The sequence below is a fragment of the Pongo abelii genome, chromosome 12 (assembly GCF_028885655.2).
Source record: "Pongo abelii isolate AG06213 chromosome 12, NHGRI_mPonAbe1-v2.0_pri, whole genome shotgun sequence".
NCBI classification, from domain to species: domain Eukaryota; kingdom Metazoa; phylum Chordata; class Mammalia; order Primates; family Hominidae; genus Pongo; species Pongo abelii.
In genome coordinates, this window is record NC_071997.2 from 93439350 (window position 1) to 93458346 (window position 18997).

The 18997-nt window shown below is 39.3% G+C and overlaps 1 protein-coding gene across 5 annotated transcripts in view; it reads left to right on the forward strand.

Moving 5' to 3' along the window:
- The window catches only part of CDKL4 (cyclin dependent kinase like 4), a 95160-nt gene that overhangs the window by 42110 nt on the left and 34053 nt on the right, over window positions 1-18997 (forward strand). For all 5 annotated transcript variants that reach the window (XM_063713453.1, XM_054547636.2, XM_024242564.3 and 2 more), the window contains 2 exons: window positions 13737-13934; window positions 16547-16629. In XM_063713453.1, coding sequence (XP_063569523.1) covers window positions 13737-13934; window positions 16547-16629 — 281 coding nt within the window. The remainder of the gene's footprint in view (window positions 1-13736; window positions 13935-16546; window positions 16630-18997) is intronic.

An 18997-nucleotide genomic window follows, 5' to 3' on the forward strand; every position in this document is an offset into this window, starting at 1 on the left:
AATCTACAGTAAAAGAAACAAAGAATAATACAAGATGATTGGCAATAAAGTACTGAAGTGAAGGTGCAGACGGTTCCCTGGAGGGAGATATTAATGTGGGCAAGAGTGGTTGAAAAAAACTTCACAGAGCTGGTGAGACTAGAAGAGTAAACTGAAAATTAAAGAGAGAGGATTCAGAGACAGTGCTAAGAAAAAGGAAATCATTCCAGGCAAGGAGGAACTGAAGGGAAAGGGGGACAAATCATTGTTTCTCCCTCAATCTAGAACTTTACAGCAGACAAATATATGCATTAGCAACATACACCTCGCAGTCTGGGTGTGGACATAATCGGTATCCTGATGGGACCCAAACATGAGTGACTTGGCAATGCATTTGGAAGGGTTAGGCAAAAACAAAACCTGATCAAGGCTTTCTGAGGTTGCTGTGCTTTGTGGTAAAGATAATAGGATCCTCATGATAATTGGTCCCTGTGCCATGGGGCTGAAAAGGGAAATAGACAAACACTGGAAAACTATCGAGTTACGAACGCTGCATATAGTACCATGGTGCATCAGTATCATGAAATGCTGGGCTGCCGTTAGCAGGGATGTTTGCAGAGTTTCAGTGGCATCGGAAAATGTTTAAGACATGGTAAGAGAAAAAGGAAAGTGAAAACATATGTATACAGTATGATCTCAACTATACAGGAAATACATAGAAAACAATTACTGAAATATATATAACCCTCAATTTAGGAAATTAAGTGAATGATAGTCATCCAATGCATGGTATAGATGCGGTGTCATAGATTTGGGTTTTTTTTCCTGGAAATCCATTATATACTACCAAAATACCCAATTTAGTCACAAAAATAAGTAAAAAAACCTACACAGATATGTCATTACAAGCATTAAGAACATAAGAGCAGCATTTCATATAAAAGTTACCTCATAATTGTTCCTTTTGGGGATTTTTCTCCATGGGCTGGCAAAGCTTCTTAAACTGGCAATACTTCCAAAAATATAAATATTTTTAATTTTTCATGAATATGCATTCTTTTTTTCCTTTCCTTTTTCATTTTCCTTTGCATTTCTGAGCTGAATATGCAAGTCAGCTTTCCTACTGAGTTTTCCTGTAGCAAACATAGTCATTCTTGTCTGAATGAAGAACCTTAGAACGGAGTTCAGTATTAGGGTCATCTGTCTCAGAAATTTTGACTGCATGAACATATCCAAAAGTCTGAATGGTGAACCCACTGTGGCAATTCCAATAATGATACCTTTTGCCATATTATTATAAACAAAGTGGTAGTACAAGACACTGCCAACTTGTTAGTGCTGACTTAAACCTCCACAAGACATGAGCTCAGGCACTGGTTACAGCTCCAGTCTTCTAAGTACTGGTATGAGTCATTGCTGGGGTCACTGTTGGCCATTTATAATGAGAAAGGCAAAGGAAGGGGTCCCATTATGTGATAAAACGCTAACACTGACTCAATAGACATCCACATAAAAATGTAAGCTCCTACTGGATATCCACATGCAAAAGAAGGAACTTGGACCTTTACCTTACATTATATTCACTCAAAATGAATCACCAACTTAAACACAAGAAAAAAAGCTATAAAACTCTTAAAAGAAAACATAGACAAAAAGCCTCATGACATTGAATTTAACAGTGATTTCTTGGATGTGACACCAAAAGCACAAGCAACAAAAGGAAAAATAGATAAATTGGACTTCATCAAAATTAAAAATTTCTGTGCATCAAAGGACACTATAAACAGAATGAAAAGCAACCCATGGAAAAGGAGAAAATATTAGTAAATTTATACCTAATAAAGAAATAATAGCCAGAATGTTCAGAACTATAACTCAATAACAAAAACTAATTTAAAAGTGGGCAAAGGACTTGAATAGACATTTCTTTTTTGTTGTTTTATTTCAATAGGTTTTTGGGGAACAGGTGGTGTTTGGTTACTTGAAAAAGTTCGTTGTTTTGTTTTCTTTTGTTTTGTTTTGTTTTGTTTTGTTTTGTTTGAGACAGAGTCCAGAGTCTTGCTCTGTTGCCCAGGCTGGAGTGCAGCAGTGTGATCTCGGCTCACCGCAAACTCTGCTTCCTGGGTTCAAGCAATTCTCCTGCCCCAGCCTCCCAAGTAGCTGTGACTTCCAGAACCCACCACCACACCCAGCTAATTTTTAAATTTTTAATAGAGATAGGTTTTTGCAATGTTGGCCAGGTTTGTCTTGAGCTCCTGAGCTCAAGTCATCTGCCTGCCTCAGCCTCCCAAAGTGCTGGGATTACAGGTGTTAGCCACCACACTTGGCTATATGAATAAGTTATTTGGTGGTGATTTCTGGGATTTTGGTTTCACCCACCACCTGAGCAGTGTACACTGTGCCCAATGTGTAGTCTTTTATCCCTCACCCCCCCACACCCTTTCCGCTGAGTCCCCAGAGTCCATTGTATTATTCTTATGCTTTTGCGTCCTCATAGCTTAGCTCCCACTTACTGGAATATAGATGTTTGGTTTTCTATTCCTGAGTTATTTCACTTAGAATAATGGTCTCCAGTTCCATCCAGGTTGCTGCAAATGCCATTATTTTGTTCCTTTGTATGACTGAGTAATATTCTGTGGTATATATATACCACATTTTTTTAATCTACTTGTTGATTGATGGACATTTGGGCTGGTTCCATATTTTTTCAATTGCAAATGTGCTGCTATAAACATGCATGTGCAAGTATATTTTTTATATAATGACTTCTTTTCCTCTCGGTAGATACCCAGGAGTGGGGCTGCTGGATCAAATAGTAGATCTACTTTTAGTTCTTTAAGGAATCTCCACACTGTTTTTCATAGTGGTTGTATTAATTTAGATTCCCTTCAAAGTGTAAAAGTGTTCCCTTTTCACCACATCCATGCCAACATCTGTAGTTTTTTTTTTTTTAATTTTTTTGGTTATGGCCATTCTTGCAGGAGTAAGGTGGTATCGCATTATGGTTTTGATTTGCATTTCCCTGATAATTAGTGATGTTGAGCATTTTTTTCATGTTTTTGTTAGCCATTTGTATATCTTCTTTTGAGAATTTCTATTCATGTCCTTAGCCCACTTTTTGATGGGATGGTTTGTTTTTTCTTGCTGATTTGAGTTACTTGTAGGTTCTGGATATTAGTCCTCTGTTGGATGTTTAGATTGTGAAGATTTTCTCCCACATTGTGGGTTGTCTGTTTACTCTGCTGAGTATTTCTTTTGCTGTGCAGAAGCTTTTTTAGTTTAAGTTCCATCTATTTATCTTTGTTTTTGTTGCATTTGCTTTTGGGTTCTTGGTCATGAGAAGTCTTTGCCTAAGCCAGTGTTATCTTCTAGAATTTTTATGGTTTCAGGTCTTAGATTGAAGTCTTTGATCCATCTTGAGATGATTTTTGTATAAGGTGAGAGGTGAGGATCCAGTTTCATTCTTCTACATGTGGCTTGCCAATTATACCAGCACCATTTGTTTAATAAGGTGTCCTTTCATCACTTTATGTTTTTGTTTGCTTTGTCAAAGATCATTTGACTATAAGTATTTGGCTTTATTTCTGGTTTCTCTATTCTGTTCCATTGGTCTATATGCCTGTTTTTATACCAATACCATACTGCTTTGATGACTATGGCCTTATAGTATAGTTTGAAGTTAGGTAGGATAATCCCTCCAGATTTGTTCTTTTTGCTTAGTCTTGCTTTGGCTATGCGGGCTCTTTTTTTGGTCCTATATGAATTTTAGGATTGTTTTTTCTAGCTCTGTGAAGAATGATGGGGGTATTTTGATGGGAATTGCATTGGATTTGTAGGTTGCTTTTGGCAGTATGGTCATCTTCACAATATTGATTCTACCCATCCATGAGCACAGGATGTGTTTCCGTTTGTTTGTGTCATCTTTGATTTCTTTCAGCAATGTTTTGTAGTTTTCCTTATAGAGGTCTTTCACCTCCTTAGTTAAGTATATTCCTAAGTATTTTATTTTTTTGCAGCTATTGTAAAAGGGGTTGAGTTCTTGGTTTGATTCTCAGCTTGGTTGTTGTTGGTATATAGCAGGGCTACTGATTTGTGTACATTAATTTTGTTATCCTAAAATTTTGCTGAATTCATTTACCAGTTCTAGGAGCTTTTTGAAGGAGTCCTTAGGGTTTTCTACGTATATGATCATATCATCAGCCAACAGCAAAAGTTTGACTTCCTCTTTACCAATTTAGATGCCCTTTATTTTTTTCTCTTGTCTGATTGCTCTAGCTAGGACTTCCAGTACTATGTTGAATAGAAGTGGTGAAAGTGGGCATCCTTGTCTTGTTCTAATTCTCGGGGGAAATGCTTTCAACTTTTCCCTATTCAGTATAATGTTGACTGTGGGTTTGTCATCAATGGTTTTTATTACCTTAAGGTATGTCCCTTCTATGCTGATTTTGCTGAGGGTTTTCATCATAAAGCAATGCTGAATTTTGTCAAGTGCTTTTTCTGCATCTATTGAGATGACCTTGTGATTTTTGTTTTTAATTATGTTTATGTGGTGTATCGCATTTATTGATTGCAGATGTTAAACCATCCCTGCATCCCTGGTATGAAATACACTTGATCATGGTGGATTATCTTTTTGACATGCTGTTGGATTTGGTTAGCTAGTATTTTGTTGAGGATTTTTGCATCTATGTTCATCAAGGACATTGCTCTGTAGTTTTCTTTTTTTGTTATGTCCTTTTCTGGTTTTGTTATTAGGGTGATACTGTCTTCATAGAATGATTTAGAGAGGATTCCCTTTCTCTGTCTTTTGGAATAGTGTCAATAGGATTGGTACCAATTTTTCTTTGAATGTCTGATAGAATTTAGCTGTGAATCTCTCTGGTCTTGGACTTTTTTTCGCTGGTAACTTTTTAATTATCGTTTCAATCTCGCTGCTTGTTATTGGTCTGTTCAGAGGTTCTATTTCTTCCTGGTTTAATCTAGGAGGGTTGCATATTTCCAGGAATTTATCCATCCTCCTCTAGGTTTTCCAGTTTATGCACGTAAAGGTATTCATAGGAGCCTTGAGTGATCTTTTGTATTTCTGTGGTATCAGTTATAATATCTCCTGTTTCGTTTCTAATTGAGCTTAGTTTGATCTTCTCTCTTCTTTTTTTGGTTAATCTTGCTAATGGCCTATCAATTTTATTTATCTTTTCAAAGAACCAGATTTTTGTTTCATTTGTCTTTTGTGGGTTTTTGTTGTTGTTGTTGTTTCAATATCATTTACTTCTGCTCTGATCTTGGTTATTTCTTTTCTTCTGCTGGGTTTAGGTTTGTTTTTTTCCTGTTTCTCTAGCTCCTTGAAATGTGACCTTAGATTGTCTATTTGTGCTCTTTCAGACTTTTTGATGTAGGCATTTAATGCTCTAAACTTTCCTCTTAGTATTGCCTTTGCTGTATCCCAGAGGTTTTGATAGGTTGTGTCACTATTATTGTTCAGTTCAAAGAATTTTTAAATTTCTATCTTGGTTTCATTGTTGACTGAACAATCATTCAGGAGCAGGTCATTTAATTTCCATATATTTGCATGGTTTTGAGGATTCCTTTTGGAGTTGCTTTCCAATTCTATTCCACTGTGATCTGAGAGAGTTCTTGCTATAATTTCAATTTTCTTAAATTTTTTTGTTTTGTGGCCTATTATATGGTCTATCTTGGCAGATGTTCCATGTGCTGATGAACAGAATGTATATTCTGCAATTGTTGGGTAGAAAGTTCTGTAAATATCTGTTAAGTCCATTTGTTGTAGGGTATAGTTTAAGTCCATTGTCTCTTTGTTGACTTTCTGTCTTGATGACCTGTCTAGTGTTGTCAGTGGAGTATTGAAGTCCCCCACTATTATTGTTACTATCTCATTTCTTAGGTCTAATAGTAATTGTTTTATAAATTTGGAAGCTCCAATGTTAGGTGCATATATATTTAGGATTGTGATATTTACCTGTTGGACTAGTTTTTTTTTTTTATTATCATTATATAATGTCCCTCTTTGTCTTTTTTAACTGCTGTTACTTTAAAGTCTGTTTTGTCTGATATGAGAATAGCTACTCCTGCTCTCACTTTTAGTGTCCATTTTCATGGAATACCTTTCTCCCCCGCTTTACTTTAAGCTTATGTGAGTCCTTATGTGTCAGGTGAATCTCATAAAGACAACAGATACTTGGTTGGTGAATTTTTATCCACTCTGCCATTCTGTATCTTTTAAGTGGACCATTTAGGCCATTTACATCCAACATCAGTATTGAGATGTGAGGTACTATTCATCATGCTACTTGTTGCCTGAATACCCTGGGTTTTTTTCATTGTGTTGCTGTTTTTATAAGTCCTGTGAGATTTATGCTTTAAGGAGATTCTGCTTTGGTGTATTTCAAACATTTGTTTCAAGATTTAGAGCTCCTTTTAACAGTTCCTATAGTGCTGGCTTGGCAGTGGCAAATTCTCTCAGCATTTGTTTGTCTGAAAAAGACTATATCTTTCCTTCATTTATGAAGCTTAGTTTCACTAGATACAAAATTCTTGGCTGATAATTGTTTTGTTTAAGGAGGCTAAAGATAGGACCTCAATCCCCTCTAGCTTGTAGGGTTTCTACTGAGAAATCTGCTGTTAATCTGATAGGTTTTCCTTTGTAGTACCCAATGCTTTTGCCTCAGAATCCTTAATATTCTTTCCTTCGTCTTGATTTTAGATAACCTGATGCCTATGTGCCTAGGCGATGATCTTTTTGCAATGAATTTCCCAGGCGTTCTTTGAGCTTCTTGTATTTGGATGTCTAGATCTCTAGCGAGGCCGGGGAAGTTTTCCTCAATTATTCCCTCAAATACGTTTTCCAAACTTTTAGATTTCTCTTTTTCCTTGGGAACACCAATTATTCTTAAGTTTCATAGTTAAACATAATACCAAACTTCTTGGAGGCTTTGTTCATTTTTTTAATTCTTTTTTTCTTTGTCTTTGACAGATTGGGTTAATTTGAAAGTCTCGTCTTCAAGCTCTGAAGTTCTTTCTTGAACTTGTGCAACTCTGTTGCTGAGACTTTCTAGTGCATTTTGCATTTCTCTAAGCATGTCCTTGATTTCCAGAAGTTGTGATTGTTTTTTTATTTATGCTCTCTGTTTCACTGGAGATTTTTCCATTCATATCCTGCATCTTTTTTTATTTCTTTAGGTTGGACTTCATCCTTCTCTGGTGCCTCCTTAATTGGCTTAATAGTTGACCTTCTGAATTCTTTTTCTGTCAATTCAGAGATTTTTCTCCTGGCTTGGATCCATTGCTGGTGAGCTAGTGTGATCTTTTGGAAGTGTTAAAGAACCTTGTTTTGGGCCAGGCACAGTGGCTTACGCCTGTAATCCCAACACTTTGGGAGGCCAAGGTGGGCAGATACCTGAGGTCAGGAATTCGAGACCAGCCTGGCCAACATGGCTAAACCTTGTCTGTACTAAAAATTCAAAAATTAGCTGGGCGTGGCAGCATGTACCTGTAGTCCCAGCTACTTGGGAGGCTGGGGCAGGAGAATCACTTCTACCCAGGAAGCAGAGGTTGCAGTGAGCCAAGATCACACCACTGCACTCCAGCCTAGGTGACAGAGCAAGACTCCATCTCAAAAAAAAGAACCTTATTTTGTCATCTTGTTACTGGATTGTTTTTCTGGTTTCTTCTCATTTGGGTAGACTATGTCAGAGGGAAGATCTGGGACTTGGGGGCTGCTGTTCAGATTCTTTTGTCCCATGGGGTGCTCCCTTGATGTGGTGCTCTCCCCTTTCCCCTAGGGACGGGGCTTCCTGAGAGCTGAACTGCATTCATTGTTATTTCTCTTCTGGATCTAGCCACCCAGAGAAGCTACCAGGCTCTGGGCTGGTACTAGGAAGTGTCTGCAAAGAGTCCTGTGATGTGATCCATTGTCAGGTCTTTCAGCCATGGATACCAGCACCTGCTCTGGTAGAGGTAGCAGGGGAGCGAAGTGGACTCTATGAGGGTCCTTGGTTGTATTTTTGTTAAGCACACTGGTTTTATGTTGGTTGACTTGGTTGTATTTTTGTTATGTGCACTAGTTTTATGTTGGTTAACCTCCAGCCAGGAGGCGGTGCTCTCAAGAGCACATCAGCTTCAGTAGCATAGGGTGGATCAGGCAGTGGGTGGGGCTATAGAGCTCCCAGGAGAATATGACCTTTGTCTTCGGAGCTCCTTGGCTGTCCCACAGATCCTGCAGCAGTAATCCACCTTCTTCAAAGGGTCTGTGGATTCTCTTGGCTTTCCTGGTATGTTCCTGTGGTAGTTCTTGGAGCAAAAGTTCATGATGTAAGTCTCCACACACTGCTATGTCCATCCGAGTCGTACCTGCAAGTTAGTCCTGCCTCCTATCCACCATTTTCCTCAGAAACCATCAGAATAGACATTTCTTTAAAGAAGGTATATAAGGCAGGGTGCAGTGGCTCACACCGGTAATACCAGCTAACTCAGGAGTCTGAGGCATGAAAGTCGCTTGAACCCAGGAAACAGAGGTTGGAGTGAGCTGAGATTGCACCACTACACTCCAGCCCAGGTGACAGAGTGAGACCCTGTCTCAAAAAAAAAAAAAAAAAAAAAATTAATTAAAAATGTAAAAAATAAAAAGTAAGAAGGAAGATATACAAATGGCCAATAAGAACATGAAAGATGCTTACGGTAATCATTAGGGATATGCAAATCAAAACCACAGTGAGATACCACTTTGCACCCATTAGGATGACTATTATTTTTTAAAAACACACAGAACAAAATAACAAGTGTTGGTAAAGATATGAAGAAATTAGAGCCCTCATGCATTGCTAGTGGAAATGTACAATGGTGCAACTGCTGTGGAAAGCAGTATGGCAGTTCTTCAAAAAATTAAACATAGAATCACTGTATGATCCAACAATTCCACTTCTAGGTACATACCCAAAAAAATTGACAGCAGGGACTTGAAGATATTTGTATGCCAATGCTTATAGTAGGATTAGTCACAACGACAAAAGGTGGAAACAACCAATGTCCATCAAGGATGAGTGGATAAACAAAATGTGGTATATACATATAATGAAATCTTACTCAATCTTAAAAAGAAATGAAATTTTGATATATGCTACGACATGGATGCACCTTGAAAACACTAAGCTGAGTGAAATAAGACAGACAGAAAAGGACAAATAGTGTATGATTCTATTTACATGCTCTACCTAGAATAGTCAAATTCATGGAGACAAAAAAGAATAGTGGTTATCAGGGCTGGGGGAAGGGAGAATGGGGAGTTGTTGTTTAAAGGATACAGAGTTTCAGGCTAGGATGATGGAAAAAACTTTGGAGGTGCATAGTGGTGATGGTTGTGCAACACTGAATGTACTTCATGCCACTGAATTGTACAATCTTAAATGGTTAAGTGGTAAATTTTATATTATGTGTATTTTACCACAAAATAAATTTAAGCTCCTCCTATATATAGATATATAGATACACACAGAGAGATAAACATTTTAAAGTCAATAACCAAAGGAGAGAATATTTCAAAATTGGTAATAGGTTGATAGATAAGAGCGAATATAAATTGGTTTAAAAGAAAACCACAAAAGCTCTGAGTAGAAAAATTAGCAAGATATTGACAGTTGACAGATGAAAGAAAAGGCTAATAACATGAAATAATCTTCCTCTTCACTGATACCGAATAAATGCACATTAAAATACTACTCTTCACCGATGAAGCTGGCAGAGTGTTTTCTGTTTGTTTGTTTGTGTGTGTGTTTGTTTGTTTTGAGACAGAGTCTCACTCTGTCACCCAGGCTGGAGTGCAGTGGCATTATCTCAGCTCATTGCAACCTCCACCTCCAGGGCTCAAACCTCCCACCTCAGCCTCCCAAGTAGCTGGGACGACAGATGTACACCCCCACACACGGCTAAATTTTGTATTTTTGGTAGAGACAGTGTTTCACCATGGGGCCCAGGCTGATCTCGAACTTCTGGCCTCAAGTGATCCTCCCACCTCGGCCTCCCAAAGTGCTGGGATTACAGGTGTGAGCCACCGTGCCCAGCCAGATTTTTCAAACAATAACTACTCAGAGCTCACGAGATTGTTTTTAGTGGGAACACAGTTTCAAACAAATCCTTGAGAAAGCAGTACTAGTGCCCTTTGTATCTTTAATTTCGCTTTTAGGAATCTCTCATAATCCAAGATACTACCCCCCAAAATAATAGAACATAATGTTCATTGTAGAACCATTTATTACTGAGAAAAAAATTAAGAGGAACCCAATCATTCAGAAATAAGGAAATGGCTAAAGAAGTTATCTGACTTAATACTGTAAAAATATATTTTTAAAGGATTTTAATGACATGAGAAATGCTCCAGCTCACAACATAGGGCTAAGTGAAAAAGAACACATAGCTGCACACACAGACTGGTCCCAATTCTATTCCAAAAGGTTAACTTGGTTTCTCTCTGGGTGATGGGTGATGTTTTATTTTCTTCTTTATGCTTTTTTGTATTTTCCAAGTTTTCTACAAAGAACATAAATTTCTTTAATAATTTTATAAATGGGCGAGGCACGGTGGCTCATGCCTATAATCCCAGCACTTTGGGAGGCCAAGGCAGGCAGATCACCTGAGGTCAGGAGTTCGAGACCAGACTGACCCACGTGGAGAAACCCCGTCTCTACTAAAAATACAAAATTAGCCGGGCATGGTGGCGTATTTCTGTAATCCCAGCTACTTGGGAGGCTGAGGCAGGAGAATCGCATGTACCCGGGAGGTGGAGGTTGCGATGAGCCAAGATTGTGCCATTGAACTCCAGCCTGGGCAATAAGAGCGAAACTCCATCTCAAAAACAACAATAATAATAATAATAATAATAATAATTTTATAAATGATGTTTACACCTCTCAATCTAATAATTCCAGCCATAGAAAATCATCCTAAAGGAATAATTCTTTTTTTTTTTTTTAACAGAGAGCGATTTCACCATTTTGCCAAGGCTGGTCTCGACTACCTAGGCTCAAGTAATCCAACCCCTTCAGCCTCCCAAAGTGCTGGGATTACAGGCTTGAGCCACCAAACCTGGCTCTTTTTTTTTTTTTTTTTTTTAGAGATGGAGTCTCGCTCTGTAGCCCAGGCTGGAGGGCAGTGATATGATCGTAGCTCACTGCAGCCTCAACCTCCTAGGCTCAAGCTATCCTTCTGCCTCAGCCTCCCATGTAGCTGGGACCACAGGCGCATGCTACCATGCCTAGATGATTTTTTAATTTTTTTGTAGGGACAAGATTTCACCATGTTGCCCAGGCTGGCCTCAAACTCCTGGGCTCACACGATCCGCCTGCCTTGGCCTCCCAAAGTGCTGGGGTTATAGGCGTGAGCTACTGTGCCGGGCCTTGAAATAATTCTAAATACAGAAAAAGCTTTGTGCAGGGATTATTGAAAAATAATGTGGTGTTATTTATAGTGACAAAATATTGGAAAATTTGGGTAAGGTAAAGTAAATCCTGGCATATGCACTTGGTAAGCTGTTATGCAGCCGTTAAACTCAAGTTTAGGAAGAGTTTATAATAACATGATAAATGCATAGAATTCAATGAAAAAAATCAGGACACAGAATTTTATATGTAGTATGATCAAAAGTACTTGTACAGGCCTGAGCAACATAGTGAGACCTCTATCTATACCAATAAAAAAAAAAAAATTTTTTTTTTTAATTAGCCAGGCATGGTTTCAAGCCCCTATAGTCCCAGCTACTCAGGAGGCTGAGGCAGGAGGATCGCGTGAGCCCAGGAGTTCAAACCTGCAGTGAGCTATGATTGTGCCACTGCATTTTAGCTTGGGGGACAGCATGACCCTGCCTCCAAAAAAGTGGTACGCAGAACTATGCTGTAAATAAGAAAAAGACTTGAACAAAATACACCAAAAGATTAACACAAAGTACCTTTGGGTGGTAAAACTTGGATTTATTTACCTTCTTTCTGTTTTCTTATGTATTTTTTCATATTCTCTGCGGTGAGCATATATGACTTTTAAGTCGAAAAATGTTCCAAACAAATAAAACAGCTGACTTAGCCTGTGAATAGCGAAAATTGTTAGTGGTTGTTATTTTCCTTCTTATTCTCCATTTTCCAAATTTCCATTATGGCATTTATTAATTTTTATCCTTCAAAAGTTTATAGAACTTTATAAAAGAGCAATGAGCAAGTAAAGATTATTTCCTTTTCCCACTCCTATGAGGACTGTTCTCTGACCTGAGCTGCAGCCGCTATTTTCTGAGCTGCCTTTTGTGGCAGTGTCTTTGGGGCTACCCGACGACTTTACTAAGGATAATTGCCCATTACCTCATCTCTGCAAGCCGGGCTGCTTTCCAATTGTTCCTCCTCTGTAATGCATTTGTATGGCTCCCGATCGTTCAGGGTCCTGTGATGATTCTGGGATTGGCTTCCACTCACTTGGAGGCAGGTGCCTTGGGTCCAGGCAGTCCACACCTGTGGCATAGGACAGGGCTGGGCACTGAGGGTGCACCTAGCTCTCTGTCATCTGTCTATCACATACCACACATGACTCATACATAGTACAAGGAGTCAAATTGAGGTTTTTGTCACAGTGGGTCCTAAGTTAACACATTTGGATAGAAAAATTAATTTATGCAATTGTCTAGTGCTGCATTAGTTTCCTGGGGCTGCCATGATACATTACCACAATCTGAGTGGCGGAAAACAACAGAAATCTATTTTCTCACAATTCTGGAGGCCAGACGTCTGCCATCAAGGTTTCAGCAGGGCTACATTCCCTCTGAAGGCTCTAGGAGAGGACCCTTCCATGTCTCTATCCTAGCTTCTTTTTTTGTATATGTGTGAGTTAGAGTCTTACTCTGTCCCCCAGGCTGGAGTGCAGTGGCACGATCACGGCTCACTGCAGCCTCCACAGGTTTAAGTGATTCTCCTGCCTCAGCTTCTCAAGTAGCTAGGACGACAAGCACGTGCCACCATGCCTGGCTAATTTTTGTATTTTTAGTAGAGACAGGGTTTTGCCATGTTGCCCAGGCTGGTCTCAAACTCCTGACCTCAAATGATCTGCTTGCCTTGGCCTCCCAAAGTGCTGGGATGAGAGGCATGAGCCACCATGCCCGGCCTCTAGCCCAGCTTCTGATGGATGTGGGAAAACTTGGCATTCCTACGCTTGCAACTGCATCACTCCAATCTCTGCCTCATCACATGGCATTCTCCGTGTCTCTGTGTTCCTGTAAGGATTCAAGTCATTGGATTTAGAGTCCACCCTAATCTAGTATGACCTCATCTTAACTAATTAATTACATCTGCAAAAACCTTATTTCCAAATAAGGTCACATTCACAGATAGCAAGAATTAGGACTTCAACCTATCTTTTGAGGGGACGCAATTCAGCGCACAACAACCACTGTGCTGATGGTAAAGTGGAAACCAACAACGCGGTTTAGACTTAAAGTCACACTCCGGAAATTCTCATTCCCCCTATCCCTACCACACCACCTGCCACCCCAATTTGGAGTAATAATAGATGTTAATTACCCAAAGTGCTCTTGAATGTCAAATTTACTATCTCAATGCACAGTAACTGTTTCCTCAATTAGTGCCTCACTGCATTAACCGTTAAGAGTATCATGGCCTCTGATGGTTATCGAAGCCTGAATGCCTGATGTGTTCTTGGGAGCAGTTCACATGTTGGGAGAATTGACTTACGTGATCTGATTGATGCATTTGCAGTTCCAGGAGATGCCTACACCGATTATGTAGCTACGAGATGGTACCGAGCTCCTGAACTTCTTGTGGGAGATACTCAGTATGGTTCTTCAGTCGATATATGGGCTATTGGTTGCGTTTTTGCAGAGCTCCTGACAGGCCAGCCACTGTGGCCTGGAAAATCAGATGTGGACCAACTTTATCTGATAATCAGAACACTAGGTATGAATTGCATTTTATGGCGACAGAGTTGCTGAATTGTTATAGCATTCATATGTTACTATAATAAAAAATAAATAAATAAAAATAAATAAAAAACAAGAGTTTTATTGCTTCTTCAAAGTGCCACTCAGGATGGTTGTTCTGGGGTCTGGGTTGTAGCCAAAGCCCAATCCTTTTCTAAACATGTAGAACCGTAACTCCTCTCAGGGAGCTCTCAGATCCCTTTCCAGGAAAAGTCAATTAGCCATGGAATAAACTATACATTTACTTTCCATATCAGACTAAGATAGGGATAAGGATATGAGTCAGCTGCCTAGAGCTTAATCTAAGATATTTGATCAAATGCAATTTCTGTCCACTGTAAAAGAGGTTCCCCCCTTTACTCTAGAGCAGGAATCAGCAAATTGTTTCTATAAAAAGCTGTATGGTAAATATTTTAGGTTATGCAGGCTGCACAGTCTCTGTTGCAATTCCCCAACTCTGCTATTGCAGTGCAAAAGCAGCAATACACAGCATGTCAACAAATGAGCATAGCTGTGTTCCAACAGAACTTTATTTATGGACACAGAAATTTTAATTTCTTGTAGTTTTCACATGTAACAATATCAAAAAATCTTTTTTGACTTTTAAAAATCTGCTTAAAAATGTAAAACCAATTCTGAGGTCACAAGCTGTACAGAAACAGGCAGTAGGCCAGATCTGGCCCTCAGGTCATAGTTTGGCAGACTCCTGCCCAAGAGCTTAAGAGTCTGATTTTACTTCCTGATTAGGGGTGGCTGCTGAAGTTTAGAATAATGTTAACACATCTTCTTTGTATAGTACTTAAGAATTTACAAATTACTTTCATACGCATCATCTTTTTCAGTCTTAAGAAAAACCTGTTAAGGAAGTTATAATGTTTTAAATTGTGCCTATATATAAACGAGGAAACAGAGGCTTAGGGAGCTTCCATGATTGGCCTGAAGTCATATAGCCAGATAAGTGCAGAATAGGAATGGGACTCCAAGGGTTTCTTTTGTGAGCTTTCATTATGTGTCAGCATAACCTGAAAAGTGAGCCACAGCTTCATGCCAACAGCATGGATGCAAAGAAAGTGATACGTCTACACGCAAAATGAGAATTTGTTAATTCCTTCCCACAGGCTCTCCTGGCAGCATGGCTGCTGGACAGTTCCCTGTTCAGTTCCAACATATTATGGAAAATTCTGCAACATGAAAAATGTGGGGTAGAGTACCACTACAGGCCACATTTTGTTTGTCTGATTCATTCCCTAAAAAGATTCTGGAAATTTACATTACATACCTGAGTTTAAATCCTGGATCTGTTAAGTTACTGTGTGATCTTGGACAAGTTATTAAATTTCTCTAAGCCTCATTTTCCTCATTGGTACAATGGGGATTTAAAATAGCAACTACTCCAGGCTGGGCAACATAGGCAGACCCCATATCTGCAAAAAGTTTTTAAAAATTAGCTGGACACGATGGCGCATGCCTGTAGTCCCAGCTACTCGGGAGGCTAAGATGGAAGGATTGCTTGAGATGGAGATCGAGGCTGAAGTGAGCCATGATCGTGCCACTGCACTCCAGTTTTAGCAACAGAGAGAGACCCTGTCTGAAAAAATAATAATAATAACAACTATTGTTGTGAGATTATGAGATGAAGTCTCATAAAATCTCATTTATGAGATTAAATGAGATAATGTGTGTAAAGACCGTAGTACCATTCTCTCACCTTGTCTTTTTTTTTTTTTTTTTTGAGACAGACTGTCACTCTGTTGCCAGACTGGAGTGCAGTGGCATGATCTTGGCTCACTGCAACCTTCACCTCCCAAATTCAAGTGATTCTCCTGCCTCAGCCTCCTAAGTAGCTGGGACTATAGGTGCGCACAACCACACCCAGCTAATTTTTTGTATTTTTAGTAGAGACGGGGTTTCACTATGTTGGCCAGGATGGTCTCGATCTCTTGACCTCATGATCCACCTCCGTCGGCCTCCCAAAGTGCTGGGATTACAGGTGGGAGCCACCGCACCCAGCCTTCACCTTTTGATGGAGGCTGAATGGTGACCACATGTGACAAAGAGACTGGTTTGGGAGAACTGGCCTTACCTGAGAAGGCATGCATCTGCAGAATCCCATTCCTCTCATCTCTGGAGGGAACAATCAGGCACAATATTTCTTTCACACCTGCACTTCAAGCATTAACCCTGTTTTTTGTTTTCTGTTTGTTTGTTTTGTTTTGTTTTGTTTTGTTTTCGAGATGGAGTCTTGCTCTGTCGCCCAGGCTGGAGTGCAATGGCATGATCTCAGCTCACTGCAACCTCTGCCTCCCAGGTTCAAGCAATTCTCCTGCCTCAGCCTCCTGAGTAGCTGGGATTACAGGCATGGACCACCACGCTTGGCTAATTTTTGTATTTTTAGTAGAGACGGGGTTTCACCATGTTGACCAGGCTGGTCTCGAACTCTTGACGTCAAGTGATCCACCTGCCTTGGCCTCTCAAAGTGCTGGGATTACAGGTGTGAGCCACCATGCCTGGCCTTCAGGCATTAACCATTTAAACACTTGATTATTCTTTGCCAAATTTATGATGAATTATGTGGTTTGTATTTTACAGGAAAATTAATCCCAAGACATCAATCAATCTTTAAAAGTAACCAGTTTTTCCATGGCATCAGTATACCTGAACCAGAAGACATGGTAAGCTGCTCTATTTTGAATATTTTATTACTTGTGTTGCTGCTTTCTTTAAAGAGGTAGTTGTTATTTATTTATTTATTTATTTATTTATTTATTTTGAGATGATGTCTCACTCTGTCACCAAGGCTGGAGTGCAATGGCAAGGTCATGGCTCACTGCGGCCTCAACCTCCGAGACTCAAGTGATCCTCCCACCTCAGCCTCCCCAATGCTGGAATTACTCATATGAGCCACCATACTTGGCCTGTTTCTTTTTTAATATTTGTGTTTTTGGCTTCTGTTTTCCTTGTGACATATTAACACAGTGTATTATTCTATTTTCACACTGCTGTAAAGAACTTCCCCGAGACTGGGTAATTTATAAAGGAAAGAGATTTAATTGACCCACAGTCCTGCATGGCTGGGGAGGCCTCAGGAAACTTACAATCATGGCAGGAGGGGAAGCAGGCACCTTCTTCACAAGGCGGCAGGAGAGAGGGGTGAGGGCACAAGGGAAAACTGCCGCTTTTAAAACCATCAGATCTCATAAGAACTCCCTTACTATCATGAGAACAGCATGGAGGAACCCCCGTCATGATCCAATCACCTCCCTCTCTCGACACATGGGGGTTATAATTTGAGATGAGATTTGGGTGGGGACACAGAGCCAAACCATATCACAAATATTGAAGAAACTATATAAAAACTACATTACAATGAGCCAGGAAAAATGCTTTAAATGTTTACTTGTCTTATCTATTCAAAAATTAATGTTAAATTTAAAGTGAAAATATATTTAGTATCTTAGATACTACATACTTTTAATCCATTGGTCAAAGCCTTAGGAGAATTTTCCCTTAAATAATTATATTCTCATAAAGACTACTTATAGTAGTCTTCTTTATTTTGAAAAAAATGCATTTAAAATTTTTTCGGCTTGTAAAACAAAGCTCAAATCAATCAAAAGCTTTTTTCACAACATATATTTTTACATGGGAGGTTGTTTTACAAAATGATCCCCATTGTACTCATTAAACTCCAAATCACAGGGATCATCTCTCTACTCTTGCAATGGTCTTTGCCTTTATTTGCAAACATATCAATGACTACTTGACTCTCTCTCTTACTCTCTGTAGACATTGACTTCCTGTGTGTGTTACCTAAGTTCAGGCTATGCTCTTTAAAGCTCCATATGGTCCAGAATCTGCCTGTAAAAGAAAAAACTGTCAGGAAAAGCATGTGTCCGCACTCCAACTATGCTGGAGTCAGAGCCATTCGGGGATGGGGCAAAGTCTGAGAAGGCAAATCATGATCTGTGATAGATGTGAACTGTCCAAATAACCTGAGGTCCAAATGGTCCCAACCATCTCTAGACACCGTGTTCATTTTAAATCAATTATTTCATATCATATCTTGATTTATATACTGGTTTTCTTTTTTATTGTCTTTGTTAAAACCTTTAACAAATGTAATACAAGGTTAAAGGTTGAACTGCAAGGTTAAAGGTTACAAAGGAATATTTATATAACATGTGTTTAAAGAATAAACTACAACAAACTTAAGTGTCTTAAGTTTCCCACCATTATCTTTCAGGCATCTCCATCCCCTTCTTTCCTCATCATTCTGTATGTTGTGTTTTTCATTCTTTTGATTTCTGTAGTCCTCTTATGCATGTAGTCCAATGTATTTTCATGAATACTCAAAAGCATCCTTAGAAGTAGATCAGGCACAGATTTTATAGCACTGTTGTAGGATTTCAGATGGGAGCATTTGGAACCCACATTTACCCAGCATCAACTGCAAGACATTGTGAAATTAAGAAAATAACTTCAGTTTTATGTATTTCAGATCTTTACACTACAGTGTACAATTATATAACAGTATGATTTAAAAAATATATTTAAAGCCGGGCGCGGTGTCTCACACCTGTAATCCCAGCACTTTGGGAGGCTGAGGCAGGTGGATCACTAGGTCGGGAGATCGAGACCATCCTAGCGAACACAGTGAAACCCCGTCTGTACTAAAAATACAAAAAATTAGCCGGGCGTGTGGCGGGCGCCTGTAGTCCCAGCTACTCGGGAGGCTGAGGCAGGAGAATGGCGTCAACCCGGGAGGCGGAGCTTGCTGTGAGCCTTGTTCGTGCCACCACTGCACTCCAGCCTGGGCGACAGAGACTCTGTCTCAAAAAATATATATATATATATGTATATGTATATGTGTATATATATGTATATGTGTATATATATGTATATATGTATATATATATATTTAAAATGAATTATCTAACCTACTAGAGAGTCTTTCTTTAAAGTGTTGTTATTACTAATATATTCAAAATATAGGCCAGATGAGTTGGCTCACCCCTATAATCCCTGCACTTTGGGAGACTG